The sequence below is a fragment of the Triplophysa dalaica genome, chromosome 3, assembly GCF_015846415.1.
Source record: "Triplophysa dalaica isolate WHDGS20190420 chromosome 3, ASM1584641v1, whole genome shotgun sequence".
Lineage (NCBI taxonomy): Eukaryota > Metazoa > Chordata > Actinopteri > Cypriniformes > Nemacheilidae > Triplophysa > Triplophysa dalaica.
Window position 1 is genome coordinate 23,380,795 of NC_079544.1, and position 22,328 is coordinate 23,403,122.

Consider the following 22,328-nt stretch of genomic DNA (forward strand, 5'->3'; position numbering starts at 1 on the left):
TTTATAATAAAAAATATAAAATAATAAATATATTTTAATAGGAATCATATTTTAAATACAATGAACATAGGACTACGCCAAACTTTTTCCTAATGTAGTGACACCCTGAATCTCAAAATGTACATTGACCCTGCCCCTTGGAACATAAATGGGTAAGAGATGTTACATCTCAATACACATGCTAAGCGCAGTGCTCGAATTAAAGGGGGCTGTGGATATACGGCATCTCCCCATAGGGCATTCGGGATCCTTATAAGAAGTAAAAAAATAGACTTTGGGGTCCCTCAGATATTTGTATTTGAGTAAAAATTATAATGACAAATGTGGTTAAATCCATGCAATGGATAGCGTCAATTTTGTGAATTAATTATTGACAATAATTTATATTAAGTTTGTTAATGGGCTTGTTTTCATGTGTCCTTAAATTTGAAACGCCCCGATCCACGTCTATGAGGAGGACCTCCATAAGACTTGGTTCAATTCGAGCACTGGCTAAGCAGTAGTCCAATCACAAAAGACTGGCTCAGCTTGACAAATTGGAGCGTTTCTTAAGGAGGGACTTCACAGAACTAGGAATTTAACAGCTTGTTTTCTGAGAATCTAGAATCTAGATTCTAGATGATTCTCACACAAGTGAAACATGTAAAATAGAAAGTTTTTTTTAAAAAACAAAACATGTACCTATTTTACAGCACATCATAAACATAATAAATACTTTAAAAATTTTGGGTGAAAAATGTTATATAAACGGTGGATTATATAAGGCTGGATTTGAAGGTCGTTTGAAACTATTTAAGATAAATATGCCGGAGATGAACCGCAGTAAGTGAAAACTGATGTCTGTGTTTTATTGAGAATGGGTGCGCATGCTTTAGTTCCGCCTTCATCCCACACGAGCCATATGTTTTTGGAATTAATCGTAGAGCAGTATCTGTCTTTTATAAATGTGATCAAACTAAAGACTCTAAAGCGGGTTATTTAAAGTATGCGATACTATTCTGTAAGTAGGCTACTCAAGATTAACATGAGACATACAGAAACTGTCTGTGATACGGCTGCTTTAAGGTAAGAAACAATGTTCATATGTCACGAACAGGCAATTTGGTTCAATAATTTTTAAATATGATATCATATGCGTTAATAAAAGACATAAAAAACTGTCAAATTGATTTGCTGCATTTTCTTGAACATCAAAGATGAGTTAGGTGTATTGTAGGGACACAAGGGGAAGGTCAAACAATTATTTTAAATATGGACTATAGGGATAGGCTAGTGGGCCGAATGAAACGGAAACTATTAATGCACCATGAGCATTCTCTCAGGCATAGTTTCGGTTTCCTGATTATCATGTGACATTCTGGAAAATGAAACTATTTGCATAGAAACTGCCTCTTGTTGTTGCTCCAAAATGTTACCTGTCATTTTACCTGGTAGACGCATATCAGATTTATTGAGATGTTATGAACCTGTGGGACTTTCAGGCTTGAACGGATTACAGTGGCAATTCAACGGGTGATTTTCATTTTATTATTTTTTATTTAGCATATAGTTGAATGAATTATGATACAATGTTTTAAAATACAGTTGTTGATGTTATATCATTCAATGGACAATCAATCAATGAACAGTAAGCATACAATAATTAACTGTTTGTCTTGGATGTTCACATGCAGGAAATATATCACATGCTGGTCCAATATTGCGGCTATATTTAAAATTAAATTGTCTTTTTATGTATTGTTCTTAAGTCTTTATTTCTCTTTTTATTGCATGTGGACAAAAGCCATTCATTTTTTTTGAAAGGAGGATTTGTATATGGTATGGCATTTGCGCTCAGAGTCTGAGTGATGTTGGCACTTTCGCTTCTAGTCTTTGAACTGTCATACACTATATTTTAATACAACCGAATGCCCAATAAAGTAATTCTAATTTCCATTTTCTGTTGTCAGACATAAAACAAGTGTATACTATTATATAAAAGCGATTCATTAGGGGCACATGTTAAACGGCAGTCACGTTAACGAATTGACACATCGTCTGACAAAATCGTCATACACATAAAATAGGTGATTTTGGCAATATACTGAATTTGTCTCGTGCAGCGCGTGTGAGTTGGCTAACAAACTGCATATTTACATAAGTATGATCATGTTCCTATTAAAGAATTTCTTCTTTTATATTGCTAGTTCGTGTAGGCTGAAGGCTACAAGTTGCTTGTAAGGACAGCAATGTCTCAATCCAGTGATTTCTAAATCTTGTTTATTGATCTGCATAAACCTTGTGTGTGGTTCTGTAACACATAAATATAAAACAAACATGAAATATAGAAAAATATCACAAAAACAAATCAACTTAGTAAATACTTTGAACTGCTATAAATACTATAGATTAACAAACAAAGCAACAACTCTGAACACTGTTATACACGCGCTGCCCACGTGCAAGCGGCTGCTTCTGCACGTGCGCAGGTGCAAATTTAGCCAATAGCTCTGAACACTTATGCGGCGCTATACTATTACCGAGCGGTTGTGCTAAGAAATAGACATACATACATACATACATACATACCAGTGGCGGCTGCTGATCTTTTAAAGAGGGGAAGCTCATTTTCGGCCTAAATCATAAACATTGTCCATTTATTTATATGTAAATTCTGCCCTACGTTCCTTTTCAAGAAAATGCTATGTAACCCTGTCGTACCAACTAGGCATCTTTTTCAGTGACTTGACCAGTGTCCTCTCAATGGCCAGCAGAGCTAGGCTGTTAAACGGCCTTGGCCCATTGTGTTACGGGTGTAGGACTTGAGCCGCTTCAAACAGGAGAATCTCCTTTCTACACCTATAGATGTAGCTCCAATTGTTGCCACTAATGAGAACAGTTTGTAAAGCTGAGGCATTGCACTGTCCAACTCCATGTCTTTAGGGAACACCAAGTAATCACACAGCTTTCCCGTTACTCTGCAAGTCCTGATCTGAATACAGGACTTGAAGTTCAGACCTCAGTCTCCCTGAATCACAGTGATGGCCATAACTTTTCAGGACACTTTGGAAGGCCTCCTCTGGAAATGCTTGTCTCATGTCATCAAATTTCCCTTTTTTTTCTAAGAAAAGCATACTTTCCAAATTTGAAAAACGTTGAGGAATCTGCTCTACACATGCAAAATCCGCGATGGGACTGAGTTGGAAATGGAGAAACAGAGTGATATGCGTCATAATCTGAAGACCACGCCCACGCCCACACCAACCGTCTCTCTGCATTGCGAGAAGCTGCTGCCTCCTTGTCACTATGATTTATAACAAAAAAAAAACAATGTCTAAAAGCTGATATGTGACAATGTGTATAGCAAACAAGCTAAAAAAAAACAAGAAATACGTTTTTATAAGCTGTCGACCCCAAAAAACGAGCGTTTTAGGACATAAAAGTGGATTAAAAAGAGATGACAGACCCTCCAATCATCACGCAGACGCTCGGAGTCCGAGCCAGCCCACTCCTCCATTCATCCCAGAGACGCTGAGCATCCGTGGGCGGGACATAATCGCAGCATTATCCAATGACCGTCTTGTTTCTAAGCACTGAAAAAAATGTTTAAAGCAGCCCCATTGAAGTCAATGGACGCTGGGTTTCAACAGAGTAATGCACTGTACGCTACGGGAATGAATGAGAAGGAAATCGAGTCAGCCGACCTAAGTAGCTGATTCTGAACGAAAATGTTTTCGTTCGAGATGAACGTGTTTAACGCATTTTTAGTCAATAAAATGTTAACATAATAGTACATATATTTGACCATTAATTTTTTGACAATTATAGGGGAAGCTGAGCTTCCCTTGCAGTCTTAAAGAAATCGCGTCTGGCTACTTGACTGTCTGCTCATTCTAACAAAACCATAATGCCATTGTTTTCTACATATAGAGGATAACCATGGCAGTCTTAAAGAAATCGCGTCTGACACATACATACTTACATACATACATACATACACATAACATGTGGTTAACTACCTCCAATAACAGTTGACCGTCAATAGCGCAGTCACGTAATGGTTTTATATGTAAACATATGTATATTATAGCGCCGAATCTGACAGTTACATTAAACAACCAAACAGTTACAGGTATACATATTTTGGGTACTTACATTATGATGCACGCACACATATGCAAACAATGTACACTTTGAAAGTTAGATCCACCTGTTTCTTCTCAAAACTTTACAGAGCACAGCTTAACTCTGTCCTACCGTTCACTTTTTTCCCAGCTCCGTTACCTGCAAAACGCAGCACAAACTTTGATACAGTCCATTTCGGTTCAAAGGATAGGGGTGATCAGTAGAGTCCATGTTTTAGGCGGAATACTTTCTACAGCCGCCCCCAAATTCACAGTGTGAATTTCATCCATTATTGTGCTTCTGTAGAGCGAATGTAGCACAGCAGGGGCTACATGTGGTTCCAAACGGAAGCACCTGCCATTCGAATATCTCTGCTGGTTTATTGTGCAAATCCAGAAGAGGGGGCAGACATACAATTTTGGCAACAGTTCGAATGTACCTTTTGTCTTTCACCTGAATCTCTGCTGATCTGATTCTCTTGTCAGTCCCAGGAAAGACATGATGGTAAAATGGATGGTAAAAAGTGCCTCCAGAAGTGGTCAGCTAAGAGTTGACTATGCTTCCATCTCCTACGGCTCAAGAGATCGGAATCGTGGTACATGACTTGAGGTAATGAGGCATCTCGCTGTCCCATCAACAAGATGTTTGGAGTTACTGGGTCGGGATCAGCGATCTCTGAAGAGGTGTAGGTGATGGGTTTGGAGTTGAGAATACCTTCTATTTCTATAATGACTGTTCTCAGTACTTCTTCAGTGACCGTCTGGGGGCTGAGTGTAACTTGAAGTGCAACTTTTAACTAACGGATCTCCCTCTCCCACCATCCACCGAAATGGGGTTAACTGGGTGGATTGAAGAGAAATCTTATCTGTTGGTTGGCTAGATTGGCTTGTAACTCAGGATGAAGAGCCATAAAGGATTCCCTTAATTCCCTTTCTCCTTCTTTGAAATTGCTACCCGGGTCTGCCAGGAGTTCAAAGGGTTTGCCACGTCTGGAAATTAATCTTCATAGAGCCATTAAGAAGGAATCCGTGTCCATACTGGTAAGTATATCAATGTGGGCTGCACGTTTGGTCATGCATTTAAAGATGATTCCCCATCTCTTTTCATTCCTACGTCCCACCTTTATAGTGTAGGGTCCAAAACAGTCAACACCTGTTGAGTGGAAGACTGGTTGATGGATTCTAAGCCTGGCGGGAGGGAGGTCAGCCATTCTGGGTGGATGTGGTTATCCTTGCCATCGTTGACACACTGTGCATTGGCGTTGATGACATTTGACCGTTGCTCGTCCCCGTAGCACCCAGTACTTTCTCCGAAGCTCAGTAAACACCCTTTCTGGCCCATGGGTGATGTAAGTGGTGATAATAATCTTTGATTATCAGCCTGGTAATGGGGTGATGTGAGTCAAGTACAATAGGATGTATACCATCTTCCTCTAGCTCAATGCACTGACGAAGGGGGCCACCAACTCGCATGAGTTTCAAAAGGTTGTCGAATTCAGGTGCTAAACCAAGCAAACTGCAGTGTTTTGGTAGAGGTTTATTGGTTCTTAAGGACAGTAGTTCCTTCTTCAAAGCAGTCAGTTTGCACTTGGTGGAGGGCTGCCAACTCGGCGTCTTTGTAGTCTTCTGCTGTGGTGTGTTATCATGCTGAATGTAGGCTTTCAGCAGATCTGCAAAGTTTGTGTACTGCAGCGGGTCTGCGGTGGGCGTAGAGGAGGCTGTTAAACCACAAAAGGCTGATTTTCTCAGCTCATTGTCATGGTTAGTGGTTGCTAGTGGCAGCATCTCTGGCCACCTATCTGAAGTTTGTCTGAGAAATTCCAGTCCGTTGTGCCATCTGCTTTCGCATCTTATGTCAAGGATAAATTTACCCTTCGTGATGTCGTCAGCCGGGTTGTCCTGTGATGGCACATATCTCCAGGTATCAGTCTCTGTGAGCTCCTGTATTTCAGCCACTCTGGTGCCCACAAACACCTTGATTCTACATGAATGAGACAGTAGCCAGTTGAGCACAGTCGTGGAGTCGGACCACAGAGTGATGCTATAGATGGGTAACGTGAGCTCTGTCCTCAAAACCTTTGCAAGCTGTGCACCGGTCAGTGCAGCACATAACTCCAAGCGAGGGATGCTTTGCTGCTTTTTAGGAGCTACCCAGGATCTGGCAGATATGAAAGCTACTTCCACTCTACCTTCTGGATTTTCAGTTCGCAAATATGCTACTGAACCGTAGGCTTGTTCAGAAGCATTACAGAAAACATGTATTTGCCTTACACTGGTGGTATGATCAAGCTCTTTGCTAGAGTAACATCTTGGCCAGCTGATGCACTTTAGGTGGTCTAGCTCGCTCTCCCAGGCTTTCCATGACCTTAACAGTTCCTCAGGCAATCGAGGGTCATTCCATTTCCTTTTCTTGTCCCATAACCTCTGCACAATCACTTTAGCATGTGTTGTGAATGACACAATGTAGCCAATGGGGTCATACTGCCTGGCCAGGACATGATATATGCTTCGCATAGTCGGAAGTGGATGGTCTGTGTAGCGAGGTTTATAGGAGAGCGTGTCTGATAGGCAGTGCCAGTGTAAACCGAGAGTTGACTTCTGAGCGTTTTGATTACCTTCACTGAGCCATTGGATGCTGCTTTGAGACTTGGCCTCAGTTGGCAAGTGACTGATGACAGATGGAGCATTGCTCGCCCATTGTCTTAGGTCGAAGCCTCCAGATCTTAAGAGACTTCGGAGTCTGTCGACATTGTCTCTTGCCATTTTGCTTGAGGTAAAACATTGAATGCAGTTGTCAACATAGAACGCTTTCTCCACTGAGACAAGTGCGTCCATGGACTCAGTGTTTTCCTGAATATGCTTCTGTAGAGCGAATGTAGCGCAGCAGGGGCTACATGTGGTTCCAAACGGAAGCACCTGCCATTCGAATATCTCTGGTGGTTTATCCTTCTATAAATCTCTCCATAAGAATCGCAGCAGAGGTTTGTCTTCAGGCAGAAGGCGCACCTGATGGAACATACCGCGAATATCACTAGTAACTGCAATGGAATGTTCTCTGAAGCGTAGTAGAACTGCCAGGAGAGAGGGGCTGAGTGTTGGACCAGGTAGCAAGAACTCATTCAAGTTGTAGCCTTTGTATGTGAATGAGCAGTTAAATACGACCCTGTTTTTTCCGTTATGCTCCACCATATGATGTGGTATGTACCAGGTTCCTTCAGATTCTTTCTCTTGTTCAAGGGTGAGTTTTGTGATGTAGCCAGCTTCTTTGTAGCCTGTTTATCTCTTCCTGGTATGATCCTGCTTGCTCAGGTTTTCTTTCAAGACGATTTTCAATACCCCTTAACTGTGGCAGCACAGCTTCTTTAGGTGCGTGAAGGTGTGGCGTGTCCTTCGCCCCGAGTAGAGGGGTTGCATAGCACAGATTTCAGGAGGGCCTAGTCGGACGGGTTCAATGGGCGTTATGAGGTGAGGGCAGTCCGAGCCATTAAGAATCACAGGTTTTACTTTGTGAAAGTTCTGAAGTGGCAAGCCCTCAAGGTGCTTGTACCTTTTTTGGAGTACCTGAACTGGGTGTTTGTGTTCTGATAAACCCAGGCTGTTAGCTGTGAATGCACTCCGTATCTTGAACACCTTACGAGGGTTATCCATTGAAGACACTGTGAAGGTCACTGCCGCCCCGTGAATGGTCTGCGTCTCTTGCCTGACCCTGCGTAGTGCCAATTCCTCTGGTTGTCCTTTTAGTTTCAACTTCTGAACCGCATCACTAAGAATGATGGTCCGCTCTGACCCATCATCAAGGAATGCATATGCCTCCAAAGCTTTGTTTCCATTTCTGAGTAGAACTTTGGTCCTTTTCAACAGAATCTTATTGTCGCAGGTGGGACCATCAACATATAGTACCTTGCTGGTTGGAACAGATTCTTCCGTTGCTCTGCTTTGATTGTTCACCTCATGCAGTGCTACCAGGTGCTTTCTGTTACGGCGCAGTTCTGCATTCTCTTGTTGCACCGCCTGCAGCATATATTCAAGTTCTACTTACTCTTCTCGTCTCTCAGATTTGTTCTGCCATCTCTTAAAAGCCATTGCTCATGCTCCAAATCTTGACTGACAGGAGAAGTCGATCTAGTAGGTCCTTCAGTGCTTGGGGACCGCGTCCTGCTTTGTTGGAGGGTAAGGTGTAGCTGTCGATGCACCACTGTTGCACCAAGTTCGTAATTAGCCAGATGAGCTGGGGGCTGAACACGTCGTCATGGACGCACAACAGGTGGTTCTTTCTCTGGTTGAGACATCTCTTTAGCAAATCAGCATCCGGCTCGAAAGGACCATGAAGAATTTCTTCTTTTATATTGCTAGTTCGGGTAGGTTGTAGGCTACAAGTTGCTTGTAAGGACAACAATGTCTCAATCCAGTGATTTCTAAATCTTGTTTATTGATCTGCATAAACCTTGTGTGTGGTTCTGTAACAAATAAATATAAAACAAACATGAAATATAGAAAAATATCACAAACATAAATCAAATAGTAAATACTTTGAACTGCTATAAATATTATAGATTAACAAACAAAGCAACAACTCTGAACGCTGATATACATGCGCTGCCCACGTGCAAGCGGCTGCATCTGTATGTGCGCAGGTGCTAATTTAGCCAATAGATCTGAACACTTATGCGGCGCTATACTATTACCGAGTGGTTGTGCAGAGAAATAGATATACATATATACATATTAGTGATGGGCATAGATTATTATTTTTTTAATCTAGATAATCTAGGAATTAATCTAGATTAATCTAGATTAAAATGGCTCATTTGAATTCTCCTGAAGGCATTCAGAAAATGTGTGCTACCCAAATAATGACTAAAAGTAAGTCTTTGAGAACGGGTGTCTCAAGCCAGGTGGCGCATAAGACCAGGGGTTCATCTCCTGTTTCCAAAATGCATCACAAACTGCTTGATACTATGATAATTGGTGATGAAAATAAATGATGTTCAATAAGATGTACTTGTGTTTACTTCCGCATAAGCTAAGGGATGCTTTGCGTTTAGGTGGTACTTGAGACTGGAAGAGCTCCTACAGTACATTTACATTTAGTCATTTAGCAGACGCTTTTATCCAAAGTAACTTAGAAAGAGTTAGGGAGCAACAAGCGATATGTCATACAGGAGCCATAATACATTAGGTGCCAATACACATTTACTGGTTTCAACTAAAGCTAGACCACTACCTGTTGAGAGAAAGTTTTTTTTTTTAAACCAATTCCGCATTGCACAGGGTGCAAACAACCTTAGTCTTGTCGATGTTTCCATTGGGAAGCTTCTTAAAAATTAATTTTCCCTGAAGCAACGCAGCGGTTTCAAAGCTGCATCCATGTTAGCACGTCACGTTTGATGTGGTCATTTCACAGTAACGTTATGTTGTGTTCAGACCAAACGCGAATGGCGCGTCAAGCGCGAGTGATTTACATGTTAAATCAATGCAAAGAAGCGATAGACCTACTTGCGGCGCGAATGACGCGAATTCCGCGAATCACGCGAGTTGAAAAATCTCTTTCTCTCCCGGTACAGTGCAATTCAGCTAGGTATACATCCGCGAAAAATATCAAGGTGAAAGTCATCATAGCTTGCGTAGTATAGACCCAGCTCCCAACCCAACTTTGAGAATAGATTAACGGCGACTTTTTTTATCGCGCGATAAGAGTCTCACGTTAACGCAGCACGTTAACGCCCTTAACGGCCCACCACTAATACATATATATATATATATATATATATACACACACACACACACATAACATGAGGTTAACTACATCCAATAACATTTGACCGTCAATAGCGCATTCACGTAACGATTTTAAATGTAAACATATGTATATTATAGTGCCAAATGCGACAGTTATATTCAAACAACCAAACAGTTACAGGTATACATATTTTGGGTACTTACATTATGATGCACGTGTGGCAGTACGAGGAAGTGAAGAGGTGGGGATTGATATTTGGGATAGCCATTCAGCGATCAGTGCTGGCTATTTAGATGTGGTTGGCAGCAGCCGGTAATGCGTCACATCCGGATCTTTCCCTGTGGGTGGTTGTGTGCGGTATTTACAGCCTGTCCTTTTTCGTCCGGTATGTCGCTCATGTGCTATGGTGGATTTATTGACTGCTCTAAATTCAGTTTAGTAACGGGGCGGGTGACCTGTGAACGGCGTGCGGTTAATTGACGTGGTTTGGATCCTCCCTTTCTCCTCCCTGGAGTTCTCTCGTTTCCCCCGTTGTTTCCCTTTTTGTTGTGCTGGACTGTTGGATTCTACAGTGGGTTGTTTTGCCGTTGAAGCTACTGCTATGGCACACCCGGCACTGTGAGCGCTGCTTCCAGATCTTTGCCGTAAGGGCTACTTGAGAACTACTGCTGTTGTACACTCGGCGTGGTGATCGCTGCCTCGGAATCTTCACCGCTAAAGTTACGTTAGACTACTGCTATTGGATACTCTGCGCTGTCTTTGCGTGTTTGCCGCTAAGCTAAGGCTAATTAAAGCTACTGATACTGAACTCCCGGCGCCGTGGTTGCTGTCTCTGGGTTAGGGAGGTTCTAAGGAGACTTCCTCTTCCACTGACCACCTGCTATGCCGTGTTGGTCCCTGTAGTGGATACCCCAGCCCTGTGTACATGTGTTTAATTTCTTCATGTAATTATTGTGTTTAAACGTTTGTTTATTTTTTTTGGTTTATTGATTTCTTTTCTGTTATATACTACGGTGTGGGTGGCCCATTAAATCGGGTTGCTGGTATTGACCGGTTCTGCCTAAGCCGAGCTGTTTTTTTTACTGTCTTTTATGCTAATGTCAGTGTAATAAAACTCATTGTTTTTACTGGATACCCATGATCTCGGCCTACCTTAATTTAAGAAGAGAACGAATCTGTGTGATCTTAGCTTTTGGGGTTTACCTTTAGTTCCTGGGTAACCCTCCCGGGTGGCGTAGTCGGATCTTGTAGTGATAGATGAACGGGTTCATTTGAGAACCGGCCCCATCATCGCCACGCCACACACGCACACAATGTACACTTTGAAAGTTAGATCCACCTGTTTCTTCTCTAAACTTTACAGAGCACAGCTTAACTCTGTCCTACCGTTCACTTTTTCCCCGCTCCGTTACCTGCAAACCGCAGCACAAACTTTGGTCCATTTCGATTCAAAGGATAGGGGTGATCGGGACAGTCCATGTTTTAGGCGGAATATTTTCTACAAATATACAGTGACAGGTTTTGGAAAACGCTATGCACTCATAGGGAATTCAGCTGCGGTATGGTAAATTGAACGCAATGTTTCTCCATGCCGCTCACTGCACAGAGTAGATGCAGAGAAAGACCGTCCTGCAATGTGTTTAGTTATGTTGAAGTTTAGTACAACGGGGCTGATTGGGTTTCTCTTTCTCTACTGCTCGTGTATGCTCCGCGCTTTCTAACTGGACTGGTAACTGCATCTCTTTGGTTGACTTCCGCTTTTTTGTTCAGATAACATCACGTTATTATACTTACTTATAACATTTTTTAATTTGTGAATCAATTTGAATCGCTAGAAGACTGAATCGCGATTCATATGTCATTTTTTTTCTCCCACACCTAATATGTATATATACAGCGCCTTGAAAAAGTGTGCATCCCCCTAGCTTCATTTTATTCACATTTTGTTATGTTGCTGCCTTATCTTGAACTACTTTAAATGAATACAAATTGCATAATCTACACTCCATGCACAATAATGACAAAGCAAACAAACAAACTGATCTTTGCAAAGTGATAACTTTGCAAATGTATTAAAATTTGAGAAAACTGAAATTAGTACATTGCATAAGTATTCATACCCTTGAACAAAATAGACACTTGAAATTAAGCTCAGAAGCATTCGTTTTGCTTGTTGATGTTTCTTCACTTTAGATCAAAATAAAAACCAAGACATGAGGTCAAAAGAACTTTCAGCAGAGCTCTGAGACAGGGTATCAAGGCACAAATCTGGTTAAGACTTCTGAAAAAAATCTGCTGTATTGAAGGTTCACAGAAGCAGGTGGACTCCATTAATCCTTAATGAAAGAGGTTTGGAACCACCAGATCTCTTACTTGAGCTGACCTCCTGTCCAAACTGAGTGATTGATGGAGAAGGGTCTTGGTAAGAGCTGTGACCAAGAAGCTGATGATCACTCTGGTTGAGCTCCATGGTCATATATGGAGATAGAAGAAATTTACAGTAAAAACATCACTGCAACACTCCACAAATCTGGGCTTAATGGCTGGCTTTAGTGGCCAGACTCAAGCCTTTGCTCAGTGAAGACACGTGAAAACTTGAAAGATGCAAAATATACCTTTCAACAAATCTTTTAAACTGTCAGAAACAAGGTTATCTGGTGAGATGAATCTCAGTGTCATGCATCATGAATGGAGAAATCCAGGAAATGCTCAACACCTTAACAATACCTACTCAATAGTAAAGTGTGGTGGAAACAGCATCATGATGTGGGTATGTTTTTCAACTGCAGGGATTGAAGCATTTGTCAGAGTAGACGAAAAGCTCAACGGCACAAAATACAGAGACAAGGATCATGAAAACTTACTCAAGAACATTCAGAACCTCGGACAGGGTGAAAGGTTCATTATCCAACATTCCTAGCTTTCCTGTAATTCAGTGGTTAGAGCATGGCGATAGCAATGCCAAGGTCATGGGTTTCGATCCTGGGGATTGCAAATACTCTGATACAAATGTATAATGCAATGTAAGTCGCTTTGGATAAAAGCGTCGGCCAAATGCATAAATTGTAAAAATGTACTCCTAAACACATAACTAAAACAATGCAAGAGTGGAATATGGTAAACTCTGTCTATGTCCTTGAATGGGCCAGCTAGTGCTCGAACCCAACTAAACAACTCTGCATAAACCTGAAAATGTCAGTCTAATGATAATCTCCATCCAACCTGATCTAGTTTGAGAGGATCTGAGCAGATGAATGGCAGAAATTTGCAAAGTGCAGATGTTTAAAGCTTTTTCACAACATACCCAAAAAGATTTGAGTCTGTAAAAGTGCTTTAACCAACTACTGAGTTAAGGGTATGTATACTTATCAAGCCACAAATAAATTTTTTGTTACGAAATTATTGTGCATGGAGTTAAGATTAATATAAAAAAAATATTTGAAGTAGTTTAAGATAAGGCAGCAACATAACAAAATGTGAATAAAATTAATCAAGATGAATACTTTTGTGAGACACTTATATGACTTTTAAAATTTAAAATGTTTTTAATTGTATTTTATTGTGTTAGTTAGATGTATTTTTTGTTATAATGTCTTAAATCCCCTTGAGACCATTCTAATTTTGGAACCAACATTAGAGGGCAGGGACTGGTGCCACCGCACAAGTATAACTGCCCAAATGATGGCGCTGGTTGTGGGAAAACTTTAATAATGCAAATATGTTTTGCAGATGATGTGATCGAAACCTCTCCAAGAACCAGATGTTGTCAAGGACAATCTTCCAGTAAATCTTCAAAAAGTAGATAAAGTCATGGACAATCATTCAGGAATTGAAAAACTATGTTATTCAGTGGCGACTTTAATGAGACATCAAGAACCACCTGATGTCACTGACAATTCTCAATTGAATCTTCAAAAACCAGATGAAACCTTGGACAATTCTCAAATGAACCTCCAAAAAACAAATGATGTCATGGACAATAACTTGGTGAATCTTCAAAAAACGGGTGTCATGGACAATTCTCCAGTGAATTGTCTAAAACCAGATGAAGTCATTGACAGTCATCCAGTGAATCTTAAAAAAACACATGATTTCATAGATAATCCTCCAGTGAATCTTCAAAACACAGATAATGCCATAGGCCGTCCTACAGTGAATCATCAAAAAACAGATGATGCCATGGATAGTCCTCCAGTGAATCCTCAAAAAACTGATAATGCCATTGACAGTCCTCCGGTGAATCCCCAAAAACCAGATGAAATCATGGACAGTACTAGAGGGAATCTTCAAAAAACAGATGATGCGATGGGAAGTTCTCCATTGAACCTTCGAAAAATAGATGAAGTCATGGACAGTCGTAAAGTGAATCTTCAAAAAACAGATGATGCAATGGGAAGTTCTCAATTGAACCTTCGAAAAATAGATGAAGTCATGGACAGTCGTAAAGTGAATCTTCAAAAACCAGATGATGCTATAGACAATCCTTCACTAAGTCTTCAAAAACCAGATAAAGTTATAGATAATCTTCCACTGAATCGTCCTCAAGTGAATCCTAAAAAAACAGATGATGCTACGGACAGTGCTCCAGGAAACATTCGAAAACCAGATGATGCCACGGACAGTCCTCCAGTTAATCTTCAAAAACCAGATGAAATCATGAGCAGTCTTGCAGGGAATCTTCAAAAAACAGATGATGCAATGGGCAGTTCTCCATTGAAGCTTTGGAAAATGGATGAAGTCATGGACAGTCGTAAAGTGAATCTTCAAAAACCAGATGATGTTATAGACAATAATTCACAAAGTCTTCAAAAACCAGATACAGTTATAGATAATCTTCCACCGAATCTACAAAACACAGATGATGCCATGGGCCGTACTCAAGTGAATCCAGAAAAAACAGATGATGCCATTGACAGTCCTCCAGTGAATCCCCAAAAACCGGATGAAACCATGGACAGTCCTAGAGGGAGTCTTCTAAAACCAGATAAAGTTATAGATAATCTTCCCCTGAATCTTCAAAACAAAGATGATGCCATGGGCCATCCTCAAGTGAATCCTGAAAAAACAGATGATGCCATAGAAAGTGTTCCAGTGAACATTCAAAAACCAGATGATGCCACGGATAGTCCTCCAGTTAATCTTCGAAAACCAGATAAAATCATAGACAGTCCAAGAGGGAATCTTCAAAAACCAGATAAAGTTATAGATAATCTTCCCTTGAATCTTCAAAACAAAGATGATGCCATGGGCCGTCCTCAAGTGAATCCTGAAAAAACAGATGATTCCATGGACAGTGCTCCAGGAAACCTTCAAAAAACAGATGATGCAATGGGCAGTTCTCCAGTGAACATTCAAAAACCAGATGATGCCACGGACAGTCCTCCAGTTAATCTTCGAAAACCAGATGAAATCATGAGCAGTCTTGCAGGGAATCTTCAAAAAACAGATAATGCAATGGGCAGTTCTCCATTGAAGCTTCGGAAAATAGACGAAGTCATGGACAGTCGTAAAGTGAATCTTCAAAAACCAGATGATGTTCTTGACAATCCTTCACAAAGTCTTCAAAAACCAGATAAAGTTATAGATAATCTTCCACTGAATCTACAAAACACAGATGATGCCATGGGCCGTCCTCAAGTGAATCCTGCAAAAACAGATGATGCCATAGAAAGTGCTCCATTGAAGCTTCGGAAAATAGATGAAGTCATGGACAGTCGTAAAATGAATCTTCAAAAACCAGATGATGTTCTTGACAATCCTTCAAAAAGTCTTCAAAAACCAGATAAAGTTATAGATAATCTTCCACTGAATCTGCCAAACACAGATGATGCCATGGGCCGTCCTCAAGTGAATCCTGCAAAAACAGATGATGCCATAGAAAGTGCTCCAGGAAACCTTCAAAAAACAGTTGATGCAATGGGCAGTTCTCCAGTAAATCTTCGAAAACCAGATGATGCCACGGACAGTCCTCCACTTAATCTTCAAAAACCAGTTGAAATCATTGAAAGTCCTGCAGTGAATCTTCATAAAACATATGATTTCATTGACATTTCTTCAGTAATTCCCCAGAAACCAGATAATGTCATGGACAATCTTCCAGTGAATCTTCAAATACCAGAAGATGTCATGGACCATTCTCAAGTGAATCTCCAAAATAAAGGATTTGTCATAAACAACCCTCCATTGCAGTGCCATGCAGAGACCTTTGGAGCAGCAAGTACTCATAACTCTTCAAATGCGTTCCAGCATTCGCAATCACGTTCTTCGCACTCGCGTTGTGACAGGACACGCTCACCTTCCCGTCTGTTCACAAAAAGACCATCAAAAAGGGAGCTTTGGGGAAGGGTTCTGTACATGCCTGCTGGAGTGAATCTTGAAGAACCAGCTGAGGTCATGGGAAATCCTTCAGTAAATCTTAAAAAAAAAAAAAATTGTCGTGGGCAATCCTCCACTAAATCTTCAAAGAATTGATGATGACATGGATAATCCTCCAGTAATTGTTCAAAAACCAGATAACGTCATGGACAAGACTCCAGTAAATCTTCAAAAAAAACAGATTATGAAAAATTTAATTTTTGAAAATGAAAATGTTTTCATTCTATTTTGTTGTGTTGGTACGCTGTATTTTTTTGTTATCATGTCTTAAATCCACTTTAAACCAATCAAATTTTAGAACCAAACTCTTCATACTGTATATACAGTACACCTTTTACTTGTCATATACCTTATTTGATGTGTGTTTGAAAAAAAACATTAGAGGGCAGGGACTGGCGCCATCGCACCAGTTTTACTGGCCAAAAGACTACGCTGGTTGTGGGAAAACATTAATAATGCAAATATATGTTCAGAAGATGTGATAGAAACCTCTCCTAGAACCAGATGCTGTCATGGACAAGCCTCCAGTAAATCTTCAAAAAACAGATGATGCCATGGACAACATTTCACTCAATCTTAAAAAAACAAACGTCAGGGACAGTCCTCCAGTAATTCCCCAAAACCAGATATTGTCATGGACAAGCCTCCAGTGAATCTTCAAAAACAAGATGATGTCTTGGACAATCCTCCAGTGAATATTCAAGTACAACACTGCATGAAAAGAGCTGTATCGGGACAAACGTGGGCGTGGGAAATCACAGTTAAACTTCAAGTTTGCCAGATGTTTAAGGCAGAGTGCTTGGAAAGTTAGCATACAAAATAAAATTTCGTGGAACATCTAGATACCTCATGTATGTGGATGTATACAGGAATCTGTGGAAGTTCCTAGGAATTGCTATAAGGTGTGATGGCTGTGAGCATGGGCGTAAATCTCATTTAAAAGTATGGGGGTACAATACATATACAATTTCTCAAGAGCATTTTTTGAAGAGGACACAAATAATACAGTCAAAATTATACTAACTACGACACTAAGCGACAATATGCATTAGGTTTATCATGCAGATTGCGGTCATATTATAACTGAACCGAAGTGTCACTGAACAATAAAGCTTTTTTCCATTCACATATTTTTTGTCTTTGTTGTGAAGACAGGAAACAAATATAAAAACACACTACCCATGTTACTACATGTTGACAATGAGTCACTTTTTAAACACTTAAAACTTAAAATGTTATCCTGATATATACTGCAACATTGTCTGACAAAGTCACCGTACACTAAAGAACAACCTATAAAATCTACTCAATAAAATTTATGTCACGAAAGGTATGGTGAGAGAACCCAAATGCAGGCAGTGAAGGGTTAACAAAATACTTTAATTAAATGGACACCAAAACACAAAACAAAAACCCACAATGGGGTAAAATAACGGATAAAAGAGACAGCCAAACAGGAACGAAAAACTCAGGGAGGGAAAACCAACTGTAACAAAATCAACAAGGATAACAAACAGGAACAGGGCGCTGGAATAGAGCGCAGAAATAGAGCGCAGGAATAGAGCGCAGGAATAGAGCGCAGGGATTAATCCTTGATACAGCAGTTCATACAAGCAAGCAGATATCAAAGTTACAAGAACAAACGAGCACAGGACAGAGAATACAAGGGCATTCAATAGGGAGACGAACAAAGGATAATTAAAAATAGGCAGGTGTGGGTAATAAAACACTGAAGGGAAGCTAACGAGGAACGAGAGGGGCGGGGCCATAGACGAGACACGAGAAAGCAAATGACAGCCAATATCTAAGGCTAAGCCATGCCATGTCCTTCTCACACAAAACCCTAGGCTATGCCATGACTCCACTGCAAGAACAAGACTAAACATGACATGATAGCGGAATCATGACAATATAGGTAACGATTTGCACTCACTTTATGGGAGTATATTCTACCCCATATTTTTGGGTAAAGAGCACCTAAATTTATAAGTTATAACAAACTAAATTAAATTGGATAAATTTGACCAAATATATTATACAAGCAATTACTTAATAAAATTGGGTAATGTTTACCCTTTGACAGTAGGTATTGCTCATCTACCTATTTATTATTATTATTATTATACTCGTGTGTCTCGCGGCTCTTTCAGTCTAGGATATCGAGGATATTTACCTGTTTGGAACCATGATAACAGGTCTTGTGCTGATTAGGCTTTGCCCTGGGTTATCGAAAAATTCACAAAACGGGAGCAGCCGCCAAAGCCTCATAAGGCTGCCCGTATCGATTGAAGCTGTGGGAAGAGCGGTCAGCATTGAGACTGAGACTACTAACCGAAATATGGTCGTTATCAGGGAAATCCTTTATCAGGGAAAGGAAAATTGATAATATCGGAGATCAGAATCACCATTGAACCACTTGGACTATGAGGGTTGCCGTGACATATTGGAATACGGTTTCCCGACTAAACAAATCACAATCTTATCTTTTCGGCTCCCCTGCTCCAGAAACGGCCTTGGACAAAGAATGCAACTGGAAAATTAACCCTGTGAGAGCACTGCAGTGAGACGCTCTTGCGTTCCTCCCCCACACAAAGACTCAGAACTATCACACACACACACACAGACTTATCCCTCCCACTCCTCGGTATGCTTTGAACCGCCAGCCTGACAAGCGGGTCTGTGAGCGGCGCCGTAATGGCACTGGACCGGATGGCTGCTTGTCGGAGCTTGATTATCTTACCCGTTCGCAAGTCTTGTCTATGATGTATTATGTGTATCTGTTATTCTCTCCACTTCCCTCATGTTTGCTGTATTTTTCTTCTTAAATCCATTTCGTTACACTGTACTTGTTATATGTGTAATGACAATAAATTGAATCCAAATCCAAATTATTAGTATATATAGCTAATATAAATAATTGAATGTTACTCATTAAGAGATGGTTGAATTAACTTAAAAACGGTGAAAGGTGATTGCAATAAAAAAATTCAATGAACACTTTTTTTTCAAACACTCAAATCCTCTTACATTCAATTTCTAATAACATACCACTTCACTTTTACAAATTACTCCTTGAAAATCTTACATTTCAAAATTAACATTGCCTGCTGACACAAACATTTCATCTTTTAAACATTAAACACTAGTACAAAAGAGCCCTTCTACATTCAAGTTGAAGTACAACTACTGTTCACATAACAAATTCATGAAAATGTTCTATTTAAAAAAATGTCTAACTAATGTCTTTACTGGATGTCAGAATACACATTGAAAGCAACATTTCCTATACATACAACTATAACATTTTGTCCTTTCAAACAATAAGCAACTATTATCCAATGCATTGTGGTGCTGCAGAGGTTGCAACACTAGATCTGTAATGAAAGGCCGATCACATTTACCTCTGTGGATAGACATGCTATAAGGACAAAAACATGCATTTCATTTTTTTGAATATTAAACGCTAACTAATGCAAGTACAAAAGAGCCCTTCTACATTCAAATTCAAGTGACACAGAACTATTGCAAACTCATTTAAATAAAATATAACTATATAAATAGTTTTCGCTGGATGTCAAAATATACATTCAAAGCAACCTTCTTATTCTTAACATCAATTTCAACTGAGATACGAGTCATCGTAGTAATTACTTTTTTAACATTTTCCATTCAAAAATGCCTTTGTAGGCAAAAGCTAATTTACAGTAAAAAAAAGCTTATTCCATAAGCTAACCTTTAAGGGTTTGGACCTTCTTGAGGGGGTTTGCTCCATCAAGTTCCAAAAAAGTTTTTTGAACACATCAAAACTGTACTTCAGGTTCAGGGCATATATCAATCCCATCAACAGTATGCACCCTGTGGTTCTGATTCCGCACCCGCTCAGAACTTTATTGCCTTCTATAACTATAGACACATCTGCTGGGTCCTGCTCAGCTGTGGGATTATGCATCACCAGCACTTTCATTACTTGGTTTGTTTGCCTCTCAAGTTCTCCTACCTGTTAAAAATAAAAACAAAATGCATGTCAATTTTCACATTAGCAGTTTCAACAAGCTAAGTGCACAGCTTTAAACATTATAATGATGTACAGCAGTTTAATGTAAGAAACCTTTTCAAGAGTAAGAGCATTACGCTAACAACTCAAGGTTGTGGGTTCGATCCCAGGGGATTGCAGATCCAAAGTATAAATGTATAGGATAATACAATGTAAGTCGCTTTGAACAAAAGCATCTGCCAAATGCATAAATGTTAATGTAATAGCTCTTCTTTGGCGACTCGTCAGCGCCCCACTGGTGCTGATAACAAAACAGCGATACCATTGTGGCATTATGCCGCAACTGCATTTATAAATGACAGTCTGTTGAATGCACCCAACATAATTGTATTCCGCTGTACCAATCGCCTAACGTTACAGGCAGAGGCGCTTCTAGGTTTTCAATATAAGGGGGGCTCAGCCTCCAATGAGGATACATATATAGCCACTCTCTAAGCACCACATATAACGTTACGTTCCTTAAATTAGGCCCTGTCAGCCTGTGGTGCCGAGAAAATAGGGGCATACACAGAATCGTAACTTTTTTTAAACCCAAAGAAGAAAATAATGGTGGAGCTAACATTTACGTAATTACGCATTTACCTAAATGATGATATAAAGAAGTTGAACAAAAACTTACCTGCTGCTCCACAAATCCTGTCAGCGAATCTGAAGAGGATGAGTCTCGTGATTCCTGATTTCCCGCCGGGGCGTTGATGCGCGCACTACGCAGTGTCATAGCTAATATTTTCGGGTAAATTTGACCTTGTTTTTTGCCATTAAGTTGCCATTATTACTCATAAAAAGTAGGTAGTACAGGTAGAATGTACCCATTAATCTGAATGTTTATCTTATCCGTCGCGAAGATCCAGCACAAAATAGATGCTAAGAAAACGACGTTCCCAAACTGAATGAAAGCTGTGCCAACGTCACAAACAGTTTTTCAGACACCAATAGTGACTTATTTTTCAAAAAACTAAAAGCGACAAATCTAGCTACTTTCGGAATATGCCTTGGCGACTTAGCGTAACATTCTGCATCACTTCTACTGCCCCAGGAGAGCAAATTTTTGCATTCCCACGCAGCACCGCCTCTCTGTCTACTCTACAGTGTGAGCACCCGTCAGAGAGAAGCAGCTGAAGACCGATCTGACGTGTGAATGAGATTCACAGCTCCCATGTACAAAAAAGTGTTTTCAAAAACGAATCACTTATTGACCTTGTTTGAGCATTTATGATTACGAAACGCTATGACTATTAACACAGACGGATTTTAGCTGTTTAACGAAAATTATTACTAGTGTGTAGTTTTAAGGGGTCGAATTCACTTATTATTTAAAAAAATGTGTTGTCTGACAACAGAAACATTTAAATAAGTAATTAAGAAACTATCTATTGTGCATTTGGGTGAATTGTTTTTAAACAATATTTTTTACGACAGCTCAGAGTAGAGATATGAAGCAGAACATTGTGTCGAGCCGACAAATGGGGTTCACTCTTGAGAACCTATCAACTATGTCTACTATAGAAGATGCAAATGAAATTTGGCTAATGAAATTTGCTTGCCGGTCTCTGCCCCCGGATATCCGGGATAAACGGAAGACGGCGTGCAGCATTCATTTACCTTTTGTTCTGAAGAGCCTGAGAGCCACTCACGACTGAAGCAGAGGACGATACGTGTTGTGGCATAACAAAATGGCGAAACAAACAAAAATGGCGGCGCGAACACATGGCAAGGATCAGTGTCGTACCAGATTTCAGAAAATAGTTTTAATTTACCTCGTTATTTCATTCTTGTTTGCGCGATTCAGTTATGGTAAACAGTCACTTTTGGACATCAACAAACGGTGTTCCAACATAGTTTAAGGTCATCCTTTCGACTTCAGCGAACTCCCGCCGGAGCTACTGAGATCACCGCGGATCACTCGCATCGACCGGAAGTGCTCGGCATCGGCGTCAAGATCATTAACAAGGGGGAAAGCATGGAGGGCTGCGTGCTAAGCTTAGGCTAAACCCACATCGACCAGCTCTGCCCAGCATCTTCCTTGCCAATGTACGGTCTCTGATGAACAAGATGG

At 40.3% G+C, this 22,328-nt stretch overlaps 1 protein-coding gene across 2 annotated transcripts; it reads left to right on the top strand.

Moving 5' to 3' along the window:
- Positions 1-931: 931 nt before the first annotated feature.
- On the top strand, positions 932-17,346 carry LOC130418535 (sporozoite surface protein 2-like). Of its 2 annotated transcripts, none has more exons than XM_056744759.1 (2): positions 932-1,065; positions 13,573-17,346. In XM_056744759.1, exon 2 carries the CDS (start codon positions 13,654-13,656, stop codon positions 16,312-16,314), a length of 2,661 nt encoding a protein of 886 aa, XP_056600737.1. In that variant the 5' UTR covers positions 932-1,065; positions 13,573-13,653; the 3' UTR covers positions 16,315-17,346. The 2 variants fall into 2 exon arrangements, with proteins under 2 accessions (XP_056600737.1, XP_056600736.1); XM_056744758.1 differs by lacking the exon at positions 932-1,065 and adding an exon at positions 1,380-1,512.
- The last annotated feature ends 4,982 nt before the right edge of the window (positions 17,347-22,328 follow it).